This window comes from Rhododendron vialii, chromosome 6a (genome assembly GCF_030253575.1).
Source record: "Rhododendron vialii isolate Sample 1 chromosome 6a, ASM3025357v1".
NCBI classification, from domain to species: domain Eukaryota; kingdom Viridiplantae; phylum Streptophyta; class Magnoliopsida; order Ericales; family Ericaceae; genus Rhododendron; species Rhododendron vialii.
The window spans coordinates 2,429,812-2,448,435 of NC_080562.1; the positions used below are offsets into that span (position 1 = coordinate 2,429,812).

An 18,624-nucleotide genomic window follows, 5' to 3' on the forward strand; every position below is an offset into this window, starting at 1 on the left:
CAATGCATAAACAAACTAAAAGGGATTGTTGAAGGCCACACCATGTATCGAACAATACCCATTCTGACATGGCACCATGTATCGATTGATGCCTTGAACCTTGGGTTTACCCAAGTAGACAGGAGAAGTAAATGAGTGTTTGTCCTTTATGATATCACATGTTTGAATATCAAGGAGGCCAAACATTCCTAACTTTGGTGCCACCGGAGGGTTTGCTTGGTCGTTATAGCCCCGGAATTATTTGAGGTGCACACAAGTCGGCCTGAACGCCTGAATCATTAAAAAAGAAGAAGCAATGCCCATGCATTTGGCAACCCAAAAATTGTTCTCCAGTAGTGAAGAATCTAGTGTTCCGAAAGTCTTCAATTATAGGGTTTGAATGGGAACGGAATTTCAGCCTATAAAAATCAGAGTGGGAGTTTGACACCGAAAAGAGAAAAGCTGAGGATGCATATTAACAGCCCATGTGAGTTTTTCTTGTCTTAGACTCCTCAACTTTTGTTTCATTCATTTATTGGTCCTTTTGTGGAAAACGAATAGAAATTTACATCCATCCATCTTTTAATACTATTTGCTTGACTCTCTTCATCTTAAACAGAAAGCTAGCTAGCCAAACAAGTTAAGTAGATTTGTTCTGTTGCAAATGCATTGCATGTGCCCTTTCAATTAACAAGTTTTGTCATTCAGTGGCTGATTGACCTTCAAAGGCATCAACCACCTCTCAATTCCCTTCCCCTTTTAGTGCAGATATACAAATTGACTTGTGATTTTTCTATAGTAGATCTGCACCTCTATCAGCTTACGCGCACCTCCACAAATTTTGGGTCCTAAAGTTTTCGACTCACAAATCTTCAGTGGCCCCAAGGTTCTTTTTTTTTCTAGCGGTGAGAGTCGAACTTGCAAGCTTGAGTAGGATCCTGACGACTCCTGTTAGGGGTGAAGCAAGATATAGGCTAGAGCTGGACCGGCTTTGGGTTAGTGCAGGGCCAGTTTTCGGCCCAAGACAGGGCCGGCTGTGCTGGACCAGCTTTGAGGTCGGTTCGTTCACCTATAAATACGTTTCTAAATCGTTTTTAGGGTATGACAGCGCTCGAGAGACTTTGGAAAACGAGAGATAAACTGTTGTAACTCTTGAGAGAGAACTTGTAAAAAAATTTCATCAATCAAGTGAACTGGTACGGATCAAAAAAAAAAATAGTGAACTGGTGTGGCTCCCGAGGAGTAGGCAAGTTTTGCTTTCAGTTTTTCTCATCATTTCCCTTTGGCTTGATAAGTCCTTCAACAATCTCAATTGGACAAAAATGACTTATTTCATGTTCAGGAGTCTGGAGTACTACTTCTCTCGAGACTAGTATGCAAAAGGCTCTCATGGATTATAGCCGCTGAGTGATTTTATTATACAAAATGATGCAATTTTTCGTACATATTTTCTTCTCAAATTTAATATATCCACAATTTTAGCTCAAGATTTAAAAACTCATTGGCAACGTCATTGTAGATGAATTTCCCTACAAAAATTCCATTCTAGATCATTTGTCCCATTTGTAATTACATATTCATCGTATAGGCACATGGAATTGGTGACCCTGTAGTGCACAATTTGTGCCGTCCAAAAGTGCTTTTAATGATTCAAAATTTTAAAAAATCATTGATTGGAGAGATGAACGACTCGCTCAAATTGCGAACTACACCCTTGTAATACAAGGGTGCTCTACAGGATGCCTGTGTCCATAGGCCAATCTTGTCAAATTGAGCTTTCTATTAGTAGTAAAGAATCAAAAACCATGTTCACCACAAAATGCCTTATCTTGAAAAGATTTCTGGTCTTGAAACTTCATATCATGCACTAATTTGTCTCTCTTGTCTAATCATCAAACCCAGACTTCATTGGTCAGTAACTTCAGAGAATTAATTATAATTCGGTAGATCAAAGTTGTCTTATATATATGGTGGTAAACATCAAATCAAATAAAGGCATGACCTAACACATGACTTTAGAGGACACAAATGAAAGTAAACAAAGACATGCATTCATCGAAGTTTGGCTGTCCACAGTTTCACTATAATGAAGAGAAGAACAAAATTGGATCAGAGTTTCTATATCAATGCAACATATTACTAGGGTTATTAAGGCTGATTCTACGTTTGTGTTCAATGCTTTACGTAGGAAGCAGGTCCAAACAAGCCAGCTCAGTAGGGTGCTTTGGGAGATTCTGGTACTAGCTTTTCAGTTCTCCTCTTTGCAGGTCATGTTTTGTCATTGGCTAATTTAGTTGTTGACTTATTAGCCAAGAATGCAGCAGCAACTCAAGAAATTGTTGTTCTATATAGTATAGCGTTGCACCAGAATTTTCGTTGTGGAAGCTTTGTTAATTTGATGACAAGATAGGGACAGTAGTCGCTCGTTTTGCAAAGTTGTATCAGCTTTGTACTACTTTTGAGATCATATAAGTTACGTTGTTTGGTTTGAAAAAATGAAAAACAAAACATAATAGTAATTGTGGTGGACGTAACATTGGTGGTGGTCTGGAGGGGTGGGGATTATGAGGTGCTAAAACGAGAGTTGTGGTGGAGATGTAGTAATCGTGGTGGAATTGGATACGGAGATGTGAGTCGTGGCGCTAAAGTATTGGTGTCGATGGTAGTGGTTAAATGAAGGCGGAGGTGGTAGGGTTGAGGTGTGGTGCCAATGGTGGTAATTGAGTGGAAGTGTGGTGGTAGTAGTTGTGAAGAGATGGTGGTGATGGTGGGGGAGGGGTGGTAATGCTCCCAAAATCTTTGTAGTGGTATGCTTTCTACTCATTTTTCATAAAAAAAACATTATTATTGGTATGGTTGGACTCCACAATCTTTTAGTACTTTCAAAATCTGCTTTATCGATACACAATAGGTTTTTATCCGATTTAAAATTAAAAAGATGCGAGCGTTTTACAGGAACGATTTATTTTATGACTCATTGAGGGTAAAATAGTCATATGTTTTCATTTACAAATAATTTTTTATCCAAACTATTTGGATTAGAAAGTAGACTTAACAAACTTTTTAACGCTTCAAACTTTGCAAAAATCGCAATTCGGGAGTGTCTGAAAGTAGCCAGCAAAATTTGACAAATTGTGGATCTTCAATGCCCCTGAGGCGCATTACATTGCGCCCCGGGCACACTCAACTGCACCTAAGGCGCCGGCCCTAAGATCCCACAATTCGTCAAAATTCGTGAGCGTGTTCTAGACACTCTCGAATTCCGATTTTCACAAGGTTTGAACCGTTGAAAAGTTTGTTGAGTCTATTTTCTAACCCAAGTAGTTTTGATCCAAAAAAATTTTTACATCAAAAAATATGACTATTTTACCCACAGTTAGTTGAAAAATAAATCATTTTTATAAAATGCTCGTATCTCTCTCATCTTCAATCGGATCTAAACCTATTTTATATCGATAAAGAGGGCATTCGACGTACTAAAAGATAGAGGGATCAGACCATAAAAATACTCCATCCGTCCCATAATATTTGTCCAGTCCGCAAAACGAGAACTATAAAATAATATATTTCTTTCAAGAAAAAATTCAAATTTTTTTCATAAGTTAAAAGAACTCGTCAAGATCTAGTAAATTGTTGAATTTTTTTCCAACTTTTCTTACAAAAATTGTATTATTTTTACGTCTCCGTTTTGCGGACCGGACAAATATTATGAGATGGAGGGAGTAATAGATTTTAGGTTTATGAAAAGTTGGTCGAATGTAGACTAATTCAAAGATCGTCGGACTCATAACTAGGGTTACACTTGCTTATTGTTTCGGATCAACAAATACGGACTCTCATGCATTTGATACAAACTCGTCCCCTAGCCATCCCATGTTTTGTAGCATCAAAGCAATAAATATTTCTTAGCCCTTATTACCCTGCAAGCACTGCTACTGTGAAAATGAAGCCAAAACTTGCCCAATCTAGCCGTAAGTGGGGAGCTCTAAGCATCTATGGGAAATGAAAGTAACTTGAAATCTTGGATTCTACTCAGGAAAATGATAAATTCCTTCGTAAATCTCATCCAACATCATGTTTTAGCAGAGAAAATGATAATTTCTGCTGCCATGTGGAGGTTTTTTCTTTCTCTTTGTGGAACTTTCTCACCCATTTTGTGGTTGAGTAGTCGATTTCACTTGGGCTCTTTCTCTTATGGTTTGAGCTAGGTTCCCCTGAGGATCTTCTACTTACTAACTAGCCCTGTATCCGAACTCCTTTTATGGTTCGTTGCAGTATGTATCGTTTGACCTTGCAATATTGTGCATGTGCTTGTGTTTAGGTGATAGATGAATATCTTCGGGCTGTGAGAGAAATTTACTATGTTTTTCGGAATAAAAAAAAAAACAAATATTATTCTGTATGAATTTTTCCTCTGTATTTCTTGGTTTTTTTAATTGCTTTGATTAAATCTCATTTCTAAAATCATGAATCGAATGAGAAAATGATTTGATCAAAAGAAAAGAAAAAGAAGAAGAGAAGATCATGGTGGGGCCATTGGTAAAATGATTCCAAATCCTTTTCTGCAGCCAAACTGACAACATAACTAACTACCAAGCTTGCAATTCCAGTAAAGTGGGATTTCCTTAGGGGCACCCCACCTGCCATTATGCAAAGATTCACATTAAAGCAAAACACTATACTTTTTCTCATTCTTTCTAAATCAATCAACAAAATTAGCATATCACACCATTTCCATAAAAGCTAGCTCTTCCTTTTGATCATTAATATTCATTTCGCTTACAGATCTTCCATAACTTTAAGCAACAAAATTAGCAATAAAAGGCTATCACATAGAGTGTATACTAAGCATCTAATTACAAGCTTCATGTTAATCGCGGTTAATATACAATGTTGATCATTTCATTGGCCTTTTCGTGATTTAATCATCATATTAAAGGCAATGAAAAGAGAAGATTAGAAGAGTGACTAAGGTGGTAATCAATGTGGAGTGGGTGCTAAATCTAGAAATGGCTTTTGACGAGTCTCCGGCTATAAAACTGGGTAACCATGAGTCCACCGTTTGGTTATCCGTTGATCCGGATCCAAACCCGGATCCATTTGTTGTACCAGTACTTGTGACTGGAGACGCGCTTGTTGGTGTTCCCGTTGTTGGTGGTGTTGGTGTTGATGAATAACTTGAAGACTTTTGGCTGCGACAATAGAAGGTGAATATATTAGAATAGAACATATAGCATAAGTATAACTTAATTAACAAAATGAAAGAAGATAAAAGGAGATGCTTGAGCATAAAGTGCATCCAAAACATAGAACAGCAAGAAAATTAATGTTCATGATTACACAATGAAAATAATGAAAATTAACATGCAGTACTAAGATAATGCAATCTCTGAAATTATTATTATTTGTTTCGATGGACACTTTTTTTTGACACTTTCCTAGCTACAATGTGGCTAAATAACTACACGAAAGAGGAGCTAAAATTCAAAGAGAATATTGAGAAAATGACTTGTAAGTAAGAGAAAAGAATAAAATCTCATCAAAGAAAAGGTGAAACCAACAGATGAATAAATGAATCATCGTTTAATTAATTACCTTGTCAAAGAAGGGCAAAATGTAATCGCATAATCCGCGCCTGTACACGTAAAAGTACTGGTGGCGTCATCATAAGCATAACTATACGACCTCGGACACGCTGACTTGAAAATCTGTGAATAAACCGATGGCTGACAGGTGTCTGGAGTACTATACGCGCCGCTGCAACAGTACTCAGGACTCCCAAACGCCTCGCAAGCGCTCCTGCACGCCTGCCCACCATCGACTTGTAACTCAGTTGGGCATTGCTGGTTCAGATCCGCAATACATCCTGTTGCGCCACACACACCCGACCCGCCAACTGCTTCCACTATCATTGGCAAATTATACCCATCAACTAAGCTCACATCGTAGAAGTCCTGAAGGCTACCTGACCCGAGTGTGAACTCGGCCAGGGTTGCAGGCGGGGTTGCACCCGCCCCGTTACACTCCACTTGGTTTGACCCGCAGTCACCCGTGGCACATGTTCCTACACCTGAGTTGGCATCAAAGTTGCAGCCGGTTCTGCCCCAGAACCGGCCCGACCAACCGGGTGGGCCTTGGAGGGCTGCCGACCTGCTCGGTGGGAGTTCAAACCCGGTGCTACCCAATTGAGTGTTACCTAGAATTCCGGGCCATACCGTGTAGTCACACGTGTTTATGAAGGTAAATGTAGCCCCTGAAATGCCTGAAATATCAAAAGGGTACCCATTACAATAAGTAAATTAAATACTACATTACCCGCCTTATTACATTTACACATAAATCATTACTCATAACTAAGCCAATCTCGATTCGAGAAATCAAAATTTGATTATTTTTCTTTAAAAATTTACCTCTGGTGATCACAAGCAAAATGAGGCTGAGGAAGAGAGGGGAAGGGTATGAGAGGATAGGATCCATTTGAAAACAGAGAAAACAGAATCTTTAAATCTGCTAATGTGAGAATTCAATATGGACTAAAAGAAGATGTGGGTTTTTTCCCCAATGGTAATCTGAAGAAGATGATAGAGGAAGAAGGAGATGAAGAAGAAGAACAAGAGTGGGTGATGATGGAAGGTTTTGTGAAATGACAGAGAAGAGAAGAGGAAGGAGATTTGGGTTGAGATTTGCAGCCCATATAAATAACAAAAATTCTGAGAGTTTGGTGAATTTGGATGGGGCAGGGGATAGGGAAGAAGTGCTGAAGGGAAGACACTTGTTAACCTTCTTGAGGAGATCTCTTTGTGTATATATATATATGCACGCCGGATCAGGCAAGGGATCCCGGACGAAGCGTTTCGTGCAGACCTCGCGTCTTAGCTGTTGGACCGTGTTTTCAATGGTTCGGATCTGCGGATGGTTTATAACCGGTCACAATTAACTTTTTTTTGGAAAAGTTTCATTAAAATCTAGACTATTGAAAATACGATCCAACGGTTGAGATCATGGTCCGCACAAAACGCTCCGTCCGGGATCCCTTACTTGATCCGGACTATATATATATATAGAAAAACCTCTAAAAAAACCTCCCCAAGTTCCCGATCGAATTTTGATGATCCGAGCCGCTCAATGTAATCAAAACGTGATTTTAAGAGTACCCGAATGAAATCAGCAAAAAAAAATGACCGGAAAGGATTGAACTTTATTGAACGGTTCAATAAAAAACAGTTAAAATCAAGCCCTTCTCGATTTTTTTTTTTGCCAATTTCTCGCGAGCGACCATTTAAATCACGTTCCGAACACATTGAGCGGCTCGGATCATCAAAATTTGATCGGAAACTATGAGATTAAAATTTGGAGGGTTTTTTTAGAGGTTTTTTTTAAGGGTCTCCAGAACTGCCTCGTATATATATTTGTGTGTGTGTGTGTGTGTTATTATATAGATTTGTTTTAATAACCGGATTCCGGGCTAGGTTGCGTGTACCTCGACTAATTCCGGAACCATGAAAACAACAGTTGGACAAACCCTCTGGTGGCCCTGAGGTTTGGAACGTGTGGCCTACACAAAATTCGAAGACCAATTACTTGTGTCCATTTGGCCAAACCTCTGGCTTATATTATAAAAGTTTTGATAAGGAAGAATGGAATAAAATATGAAACAGTTTTTTACTTTTTTGAACGTTAAAAAATTGAAACAGTTGAGTGAGGACAAAATGGACGTAATTTACGGTTGCCAAAGTGCCAAATTTTGGACCAAATCGGAGGGTTGTGAATTGTGATGCCTTAACTTTAAGATAAGAAAGGTGTGGTTTTATTTTTTTAATGGCACTTTGGTGAGTTTCTACTCAATGCCCCTAGCTTGGAAAACAAAGGCAAGTGATGGGCTAGAGAATAAAGGGGCAGGAAATTAGAATTCCAAAGGACAGAAGAGAAGAAAAGAACATTAAAAAGGGGTTTATAAAATATAGAAGAGAAAACTACTTTTCATTTTTGTCAAAAAATGAAACAGTTATTGTCCTTTTTTTCGCTACATTGTAGGTAAAATATACCAAAATTAAAGACCGCTGTCTGCCATCATTCGTATAGTAAATTTATAACGGCTAAAAATAATTCTTTAATTTTTTCAAATTATTGATTTTTTTCTGAACTAGTTTGATATCCGTTATTGTTTCTCATGCGTTAATCTTGTGGTTTAGTTTGGACGGTTAGGCCCTTTTTTTTTTTTTTCCCATTATATTTTGCTTGAAAGCTTTACGTGTCGTATGGCTTTGAAATAAACGGCAACTCAATAGGTCGGTCGTTCGACTCAAGCCCAGATAGCATTGTTAAATGAAGTTTTTGCTTGTATAACAATTGTATCACCTAATGGGATATCTTTCAATAAATTTTTACCTTTGGCATCTTCTATGACATATATTAACTATCATGGGAGAGTTGGTATCTAGAGGTTTACAAGTTGAAAGGGTCTCAAGCTCAACAAATCAAAAAATAATCCTGAGGCTGTAACAAATGGAATTAGCAATCCACTTTTTCTTTATTTTCTAATCAAATTTCAAGGACAACATTCCCTTATAAGCTGCAAATTCCTACTTGGATTGAAAGGACCTCAACAAGTAGAATAAAGAGTAAGGGTTGGCTACATCGGATGACATTTGACGAATAATGTTTGAGTTCTTTCACATTATCGTAACCATCTGAGCTAGCTGACCTGTTAACCTTTAGCCTAATCACGTGGTTCAAAAGTTAACCTCTAGTTAAACAATAGTTTCTTGGGTTTCCTTAATTATCTTTATTTTTTTATTAGCAAAAGAAATTTTATTAATCTTAGAACCAAAGTTACAGAGATTAAAAAGAAACGGGGAAACGATATTACAACCAAAGACCTACATTTGGTTGGGTTTCCTTATTTTAAGGTGGGAAGATTGTGAAAGCCCAACCCATTTGGTTGTCGCACATTGGTGCGTGAATTGAAATGAATGTAATATATAAGAAAACCCAAGCAGCTATTGTATAATATGAGTTTAATTTTTGAAGCCATGTGATTAAGTTAAGGATTAGCAGGTCAGCTGGCTTAGGTTGTTACAGTTTTGAATTTAGATTTCAAATGGTGAGATTCCGAGGGACAAAAAAAAAGGGTAAAAGCCGTGAAAAACTTGGTGAAAAGATGCATAAACCAAGTGGAATGATATGTCAATGCTTTCTTCGACACCGAAAGATTCTAATTTCCTCATTTTGAGCACGATGATTTTATTTTGCACAATTTCGCCATTATTAGTTTTCCATTACTTGGTTTGACGAGAGTCGGAAAAAATTTGAGAAGTAAAAAATTATGACAAAAAAACTTCAAATTTATGTGTAAAGACAAAAATAATCCAAAAAAAAATCTATCTGTTTTAAATTATTCTTTTATTTAGTGAATTTTTTTAACCTTTCATCATAACTATTAACTTTTTAGATTTCTCCCATCGAGACAAGTCAATAATGCAAAAACAAAATAGTCTCAAAACTAACAAAGATGGAAAAATTCATCAAGGACAAAAAAATAGTAATCCTCTTGGATTATCACTTAGCCAAAACACCCCTGATCACAGCATAAATGGGATGTTAATTACTTCAATAAAATCAAGATTTTAGGGTTACCCCACTTCTGTCTGCATCAAAGGATTCTGCCTAACTAACGTGCATGTTTGGGGAAATAGTTTCCTTCAAGAATCTAAGCCATATTCTACATTTCTATTTGTCCACACAACTTTAAATTCGAATAGGATTCTTAAGGATCCGATAAAACAAAACAAGCAACTTGATTTCTGAGTTAAAATAGTCAAGTTTGTTGACAAAAATTTGACATCTTTTGACTTTAAGACTTGCGTATCGCATTAACAGAACGATAAAAAAACTCACTTATTTAGTTAACAGGTTTTGCCGGCCTAATGTTTTCATTTGACGGCCAGACAGGTATTTCTACAATGTATTACATGTTCTTGGTCGTTTTTTTTCCTCAGTCGTTTTCTGTTTCCGATTTTCGCCAACTGTTTCCGGAAAAGATTACAAAAAGCTTTCTAAAACACCAACCCAGTTTCTAGAAACACCAAAAATCAAATGTTTTGAGAAATTGTTTTTACCAAAAAGTACAAGAAAGAGCATTTTTTAGTGAGTGCCCAATATTGGTGAAATCATGGGCTGAAGAAGGCCAATGGGTTAGCCCACCTGAATATATATTTTGAGATTATTGGGCCCTACAATATATGTAGAGTATATACAAAGAAGAAAAAGCAGCAATCACATGGCATTTTTTTCAGGTGTCAACGACATGTGGAATTAATAAAATTGGTCAGTGGAGACTGGAGAATCATGTTTGGTAACGTCTTGTTTTCATAAATAATAATTTATTTTATACTAACAGAAATGTTAAGATACAGGATCGATTGTCCATGAAACTGTTCAGGAAATGAATTAAACGGTCCAATTTCTAAATAAACTGTCTATGAGGCTTTCTTTTCTTAAATATCAAATATCCATCTCATTAAAAAAAAAAAAAAATATGGGGTTGCATTCAACTCATATCTCAAAGTTACTCCCTCTCTAAATCATATAATTCGTGTGCGTGAGTGAAGCGGAAGCGTTAAATTAAGCGTCTCTGAAACCATCCCAACCAACAAAAATTCGCAAGAGCGAAGATGGAAAGCACAAGAGCAGTGCAAGAATTAAAAGCAGAAGCGCAAGGCATTTCAAAGGATTCTTCGCATTATGCGAAGAAGCTCCCACTCATCCCACTCATTCAAACATATTACCTATAATAATAATACGTAGTTACGTACACTAATCTACTGGAAACATGATTCCATGAAAGTATCTCAAAAAAGTAGTATTCCCCAACCATTTGTTGTTGTTCTTTAATTAATAGTATTTGGTTTACGTTAGAGTCAATGAACTTGTAATTAAGTTGTAAATGCATGTGACGTAGAAACGGATCACATGGAAGAAGTTATCAGAGAATTAGAAAAAATGAGACAATTAAAACTTAATATAATTATTCTTTCATAAAAAAAGGTGTTGCCTAAAGAAGAGAAAATCAGTATGTGGAAAGTTGACAGCTTTTCATGTACGTGTTATCACTTGCCAGCACCAGCAGATGATCGTTTGCAAATTTACTTTGAAATCTAGCGCGCACACACACACTAGCTCTCTCTCTCTCTCTCTCTCTCTCTCTCTCTCTCTCTCTCTCTCTCTCTCTCTCTCTCTCTCTCTCTCTCTCTCTCTCTCTCTCTCTATTACTGTATATATGACCATTCGTCAAATATGGTGGTGTTCATGTGGATAAGATCTTATAAAAAAGGTTATACGTCGAGTAAGCACTTCGAATGGTGACCCAAGTTTTCAACTTTTCTTCCCCACGAGGGAAAAAAATGGATAGAAATTTTGTTATGGCTTTTCAAATTACGGAGAAGGTTCATGAGTTTTTTTTACAGACACAGATATCAATCACAGATATTGTAGTTATGTTAGAGATCGTTCAATGCACGTAGATCCCACACGATACGGATTAGAGTGAGATACACGGGCATCAACCGGATACGTACGCACGTATTTGTGTCTGAATATGTGCTCGAACATCTGTGTTCAAAGCATTTTTCTTGAAAGCGCGTTGTATCGACCATGCAAAAAAGGGATGGAAAGGAAAGGACAAAACGACAAACACACTGACGTGCAAAGGTGTGAATTTAAGGTGGCATTTGATTGACCCACAAAGTATAAATACGTGTGGGGTTCGAACAATGAGATTTTTCTAAAGATTTTTGGATAATGGTGTTATTTGTCATGTAATTAATTGCATGGCCATCTTGCATGTGATTTATTTTTATTCCCTTTCCTTTATTTGGTACTTTCTTCTACCAATCGGTGAAAACAAAGGCATGAGACAGGCTGGGCTTGACAGGTGACTCGATGGTATCGGTTGGTATCGACACTAGTCCCTTGGACAAGTTGCAGTCGTGAAGCACATTAAGACCCGATGATTATTGAGGCATGTATGCTAAACAGGAAGCTAGCTTGTGAGACAATACAATCAGCAAAACGGCCAAGTACTTGGAGCTAGGTTAGATCATGAAATTGGCCTGGGTTGAATCCCTTTTCCCCTTTTTTCTTCCCTTTCGGCTTCAACTATTTCACAACAGTACCAAGTTGTGAAATAGTAGATATTACCATACGCAGTATCGATCCTTCAGAAAGGGCTCGAATAATGGTGCAATACTTCTTCGAGATCTCTACAATTCACAATAGACTTATCTCTTTTGCCCCATGCATATGGTCAATATGGACCAAACGATAGAAATCTTGGTTTTCACTTTCTTTTCTTTTTTGTATCCGTGTTTACTTTTATAGGTGTCCAACATTGTAACCATTGTTCTAGATTTAAGAGTTTACACTGAGCGCAGCGACATTGTGCACACCAGCAGGTCATAATTTGACACTTATTTCGAATTAATGATTAAATAGAATGATGACATGCTAAAATCACTCTCTTTATCGAGTCATCGTAAAACAAGATAATCTTTGTTAAGCCATGGCTAAAATTCCAAAAAAAGGAGACCACCTTCCTTTGCCTTTACTGGTTATATATAGTTTTTGAACCACCCATGAATATGGCTGGCATGTTATCTGTCGTGTAAAGATCGATCCAAAAGGATATGGATAATCGTTTACTTTTCCATTAATAGTACTTTTGGCCCTTTTTTTTTGTTTTTTGTTTTTTTTTTCCCGTTTTTTTAATATTCCTTAGACAAACTCCTTTATAAATTCATTCATGCATTATCTAAACACAGTCTGAGGAAAATGCTTCACGCGGTGAGGTTAAGTTTGGTGGGACCTACAATTAAAAGTAACCAATAAAAGTGAAGGTAATGTTTACCCTCACCGAAATTGGCCTCCGGCCGGTACCATGGCATATGTCCCCCTATGTTTTCGTGGTGTGTAAATATAAGAAGGCAAATGTGATGTCGTAATCTAAACAAAAACTAATTACTATTATGGAAGTTAGTTCAAGGATTTATTCTCTATATAGTATCAACCACAATATTGTTGCACAATTCAGAATTTCGAAATTGTAGGGTCACTTTGATGGTATATATTTTATCTGAAACTAGATCGAAGAGCCAAATTCAGGAAATCTATATATACGAATTTAGATCCAACTTTAATTTATCATAATTAGGTGGAGATCTAAGGTCTCCAAATTATATTAAGTGAGATCATGCATTCATATTCCACACGCAACCAATGAGGGATTCATATTATCTAACATCATGCATCTTTTCACGTGCAATCACATTTGAAGCCTATTACCATGCAATCTCTTTATTGACCCGCTTTGATACCACGTAAAAACTTAATTTTCATCCAAAGAAATTAATTAAATAAGTTAATTAAGGCCGGTATCAGGCCAAGAGATCCTAACATTACGTCAAGCTAGCTATCACTTATTACATACGCAAAGAATGTGAGATATATATAACATCGAACATTTTATGCATGAATGTGAGATATATATACATATAAATAGTAATTTTTATCTCTCCTTGTCAACAGGAGAACCAAAAGATAAAACTCAATTAGGACAAGTCAATTTTTGCATGCCCATGCACCAACGTCATAAAGAGGGCAACATGAATGAAAGTTAACTAACTTACTCCCCTTTAATAAAAAAAAGCAAATGTCCCTTTATAATATGCATGAGGGCTTATCAGAAGAAAATCTGCACAAGAATCCAAAAGGAAACATTTATCGATCCACCACAAAAGTATTGGGTGCAGAATTTGTAGTCGGATTGAATTTTGTTTCTTCATTCTCTGCATGCATGCATTGCATTATCTTGTTTAATTATACTCCTATTGGAATTGGATATGCAATGCCATTTCAGCAACCTTTTTAATCCTAATAATTATGGAATAGAGAAAATAACATCTTTCATTTTTATTATTTAGCTTCTTAGCTAAGTTTTGTAACTGTTCTCATTACTAAACTTTTCCTAAACTTTTAAAAATGGTAGGAACGCATTCAAGTGTGTACGTTTATTTGTACATGTTCTCACAAGTGAATCAAGTGATTGCGGGATCCTCTAATTAGTTTTGTAAGTCCTACCATCTAGGGGCGGAGCTACGTTGGGGCCTGGGGGGCCCCGGCCCCGGCTCCCCTAGCGTCCGAGTTTTAAAATTTTAATTTTGTATATGCCTAATTTTGAATATTATTGATAATTATTCGTGTATAGATACTTATAATCTTAATAATTTTGGTTTGACTTGATAAAAAACCGATTATTTTACATTCACATTTCTCAATGTCTTTCATAAATAAAAAATAAGTGCGTGATAGTTGAAGTAATCTAAAGAAAGAAACAAAATGATCGGTATATTTTAACTGCATTAAGATAGAATTATTTCAATGTAAAAATATAATGTATTGGAAAGAAAAAATATTATGATACAATAAGTATACGTTCCAATAAAAATATGTCTATTAAGCCGCGCCCCCCCCCCCCGGAGTAAAAATCCTGGCTCCACCACTGCTACCATCACTTATGCGAGATGTAAAAAACGGATATAAACTTTGATGTGTCCATAGCATTGCTCTAACTAATTAGGCGAGACTATTGCGGCGTGGATAACTTCTGAACGTGCAATCTTTTGCGCATGCTGTAATATATAGTACTCTAGAAGCCCTGGTGCAATCACATGAACATAAAAGGGTTTTTGAAGATAATTTATAAATCTAATGCGAAATGAACTATGGAAATAAAACAATGATTATACACAAATTTGAGATAGTAAAAGAAACAATGCATCCAGTAAATATCTGAGCTGGACTCTCCAATCCAATATTTTTACTAATCTTTGAAAGACAAAATTGACACAAGATGAATTTATGGAAATACCATGAGGAGGTGATGAGTTCGACTTCTCTTTCAAAGTGTACAGCTAACCTAACTATTCTAACAAAATTGCCTTTCGCTCATAAAAAAAAGAGAGAATAATTAAATTTACAGTACTAGCAAGTGAAGTGGTGTACAGTTAGTTAGTGCATCTAGCTCTTATCCTCCCTTGCACACATGGACATGGTTCGACTTCCGTAAGCACCCATCCCTTTCTCCAAGTCTCCTAGGATAGAGTAGATCGATTAGGTTTAATGAATGGCAAAAAAAAAAAAAGTTTACACTGAAGGAGTACTATTATAGGAAATTAATATTGGCATATGGAACTTTTATGTTTTCGATAGCTCTTCTTGGGCTTGATGTAATGACCCTTCTTCTTGAAGAGGCCCGGTAAGTCTGAGCCCATGGGCTTTCTTTGTTTTTCCCTTCTTGTTTCAAGGAATCGAATTCGGCTTAAAGAAAAAAACCAAGATATGTATGAGAAGGCATTACGGAGTATTGTTTTATGGACACCGGATTTGGATTATTTTTTGAAAAAATGACGGTCGATGACGTGTTTTGATAATTAATACCCGTTAAGGTATGTCCTTGGCAGGTATTAATTATCAAAACATATCATTGGCCGTCATTTTCCCTTATTTTTTATTTTTTCATGATTTCATGGATAAATTACCAAAACCACCCCTGAGGTTTTAACAATTTACATATTGCCCACACTCATTTGGGAAATTATAAAATACCCTTTATCACATTACAAATTACTCCCTTAGTGACTGCTGGAGAAATCAACAGAATCTGTCTGACATCATCAAATCTTAATTACAATTAATGGATTGCACTGTCCTTTTGTAGCTTGTGAAAGGTTGCAGAGGTGTGGAAATAGCGTTTCACTGGCTAAAAAAGATAATTTGGTCCATTGTAATGAAATAGGGGGCATTTTGTAATTTTCCAAAGGTGATGGGGCATTTGTAATTTCAGAAACATTGGGGTGGTTTTGGTAATTTGTCCTTTCTTTTTTTCATGTTTTGCCACTCCTTGTCCCAAGTTCTAAACTGCCTTTGGCACCGTCCTCTTTAAAAACATGCACTGCCGCAAATTTTTGTTTTGACCAATCAGAAAATGCAGATAATATATATAAAGAGAAAACATTACAGCAAAAGAAGAAAACGAAATACAGAAGGGGACACTGCCGCAATTTGAATAGAATGCTAACTTTGAATTCAATAGTACTCCACCAATTACTACTACATCATGTATCATGCCTAGCAAGTGACTTTGAATAAAGCATTAAAAACGTGCACGCCACGGAAGCGTCCAATGCTTCCATCAAAAAATTAAAAATATACTTAAATCAAAAAAAGTAAATTTCCTGTTCACATTTCAAATGTTTTCTTGGTGGATATACCTACACAAAATACATATTTGGGAATACAATTATAACAGTATATATCTTTCGTATTGCAACTTGCAAGTAAAAGGTATTTTTATTTTTTGGTTTGGAAAAAACTTTTAAGCTAGCCTAGGATTTACGGCCCGTAGCTTATATAAGTATAGGGTCTGTAGCTCGATACAATTTAAGGTAGTATGAAAGAACAGGGCAAACGGATTTATCAATTCTCATCCCCTTATCCCGGTACATCTTGACATATATATTTGAATTGTGTTATCATTTATAAGTAATACTATTCTTTAGTGGTTTGGAGGCATTGCTTTAAGTCCTTTTGCAACGACACATTTATTCCAGAGAAGAAGCAAATGGATAAACAAATTTACTTTTCAAAAATAGGGAAGAAATACTCTGTTATTAGTATTCATTTCTGTACGCAAAATTGTTTTCCTGTAAAGCATTACGGTGACCTATAACTAATTTGCGAGCAAAAAAAAATGTTGGAATAATTTGGTATTTGGAAATTATGTTGGAGCCGTGCAGCCGATGCATGTGTAGGTACAAAAAGATAAGTGACGAGAATTTTTTTTCATTGATATACATTATTGTACCGCTAGTATGCCTTTATATAGGCTACACAACTTGGTAATCAAAAAACCTAAATCAATAAAGAAAGTATGCATAACAGGGAAACATAGATATTAAACTAGCATAAACAGGAAACATAATATTGAAATCTAGAAAACAACCTGAAATCTCGAAAAACTTTTAAATTTTCTAACATTTACATTTGCAGCATCGATCCTAACCTTCGGCATATATATAATTTTCAAAATGTCATGCGCTCTCGTTCTCAATCCTCATATTATGTTTGCCCTATCAATCTTCGCTCTTGCGAATTATAATAGTTTGGAATGTGTTTGTAAGCACTCATGCTTGTGCTCCGCACATCCACTCGCACACAAACCATGTGATTTGGGTTCTAATGAATTTGTTCACAATTGCCCAAAATATCCAACTTGGTGCCTTTAATTCTCATTGAAGCATTTGAATCATTGTCAATGATTGAATTTGAAAGCATGCATGTCGGTCAGTAAAGTCAAATTCTGATGGCTTTTCTTTTCAAACAAAACTCATTACTCCTAAGCACAGTCTGCGGTCTTATTCGTTTTGAGGTCTCAAAACTTTTGAACACGAGTTTTGATAAATTTTATGTATCTATCTCTTTCAGTTTATTACTCCAAATAACCTTCATCATAATCCAAACCGAACAAGGCCAGATGGAGTAATTTTATGGGAATTACTTTCTCGAAAGTTAATTTTCCACAGTGTTTTACCAAAACCAAAGGAAAAACCAATAGTACAAGGCAGGCATTTGCAACAACCAACACGAAGGTCTTAATTTCTTGATCTAAAGTCACAACCATAATTTGTGTATTGGTTTTTGGTACACTTTATTTGTTCATAGGTAACATCAATAAATAAAAAAAAGGAATATCATTAATTTGGTGTGACATTTTCACCATGACGTCCTCCAAAAAAAAAAAAAGAAGTTAAAATGCATGCATATTGCAAACATCTAGTCTAATCCTTATGTTCCCCTACAGTACAGATCCAGGGTAAGATCTCCCTCATTTTTTGTTTGGTAATGGTTTGAACTTTAATTTGTTGTATAGGGACTAGCTAAAATGAAGAAAGTGACAATCTAATTGTAGTAGTAAGGTTTACCGTCCATGGCTTCTTCTATTTTCAACATCAGTAGAGGCGGCAGCAGCCTGCAGTGACAAGTGACAAAGGTCAATGATGGGTAAATTATCAAACTTGATGCATATGTAGATTACTCTCATAATTACATCCATCAACGAGATTATAGTTTGCGGATCAAAAAAAAAAAAAACGAGATTATAGTTTTCAACGTCGTGTCATGTTTCTGACCGCGAACCGATTTCAATCCAACAAGTTGGCTATATTGCTACTTGTACTTACTGAGATTGTAAAACTATAGTGTATATATCCCATCAGGTTTTTTCCAAACATCTGCGTCACCATCCGCGCCATTATTGCAAATTATAATCACTTGTTTATATTATCAGAAGCAATAAGTGGTTCAATATTTTTAGATAAGCCAAGCAACTTGCTCTATAAATACAACAGAGAACAAGACAAATCAAAATGGTAAATGAAATTCAGACTTCAGATTATTGGCACCAAATGAACTGGTTTACGTATAAATATAATAGCACTTGTATATATTATTCTCAAAATATATTTTTATGGGTTCTTGTAAAAATTATTTCAATCCGATATCATAAAAATTATTTCAATCCGATATCATTAA

At 36.1% G+C, this 18,624-nt stretch overlaps 1 protein-coding gene across 1 annotated transcript; it reads right to left on the minus strand.

The window, feature by feature from the left end:
• Window positions 1-4,710: 4,710 nt before the first annotated feature.
• Window positions 4,711-6,771, minus strand: LOC131330317 (thaumatin-like protein 1). The gene is made up of 3 exons (XM_058363855.1): window positions 6,390-6,771; window positions 5,575-6,241; window positions 4,711-5,171 (listed from the first exon to the last, which is right to left on the minus strand). Exons 1-3 carry the CDS (start codon window positions 6,454-6,456, stop codon window positions 4,913-4,915), a joined length of 993 nt encoding a protein of 330 aa, XP_058219838.1. The 5' UTR covers window positions 6,457-6,771; the 3' UTR covers window positions 4,711-4,912.
• Between the last annotated feature and the right edge of the window lie 11,853 nt (window positions 6,772-18,624).

Coding starts and splice junctions, on each gene's coding strand:
- LOC131330317 (XM_058363855.1), bottom strand. CDS start 6,456: ATGGATCCTATCCTCTCATACCCTTCCCCTCTCTTCCTCAGCCTCATT. Junction 6,242..6,389: donor TTTGCTTGTGATCACCAGAG/GTAAATTTTTAA, acceptor TTGATATTTCAG/GCATTTCAGGGGCTACATTT. Junction 5,172..5,574: donor TTTTGCCCTTCTTTGACAAG/GTAATTAATTAA, acceptor CTATTGTCGCAG/CCAAAAGTCTTCAAGTTATT.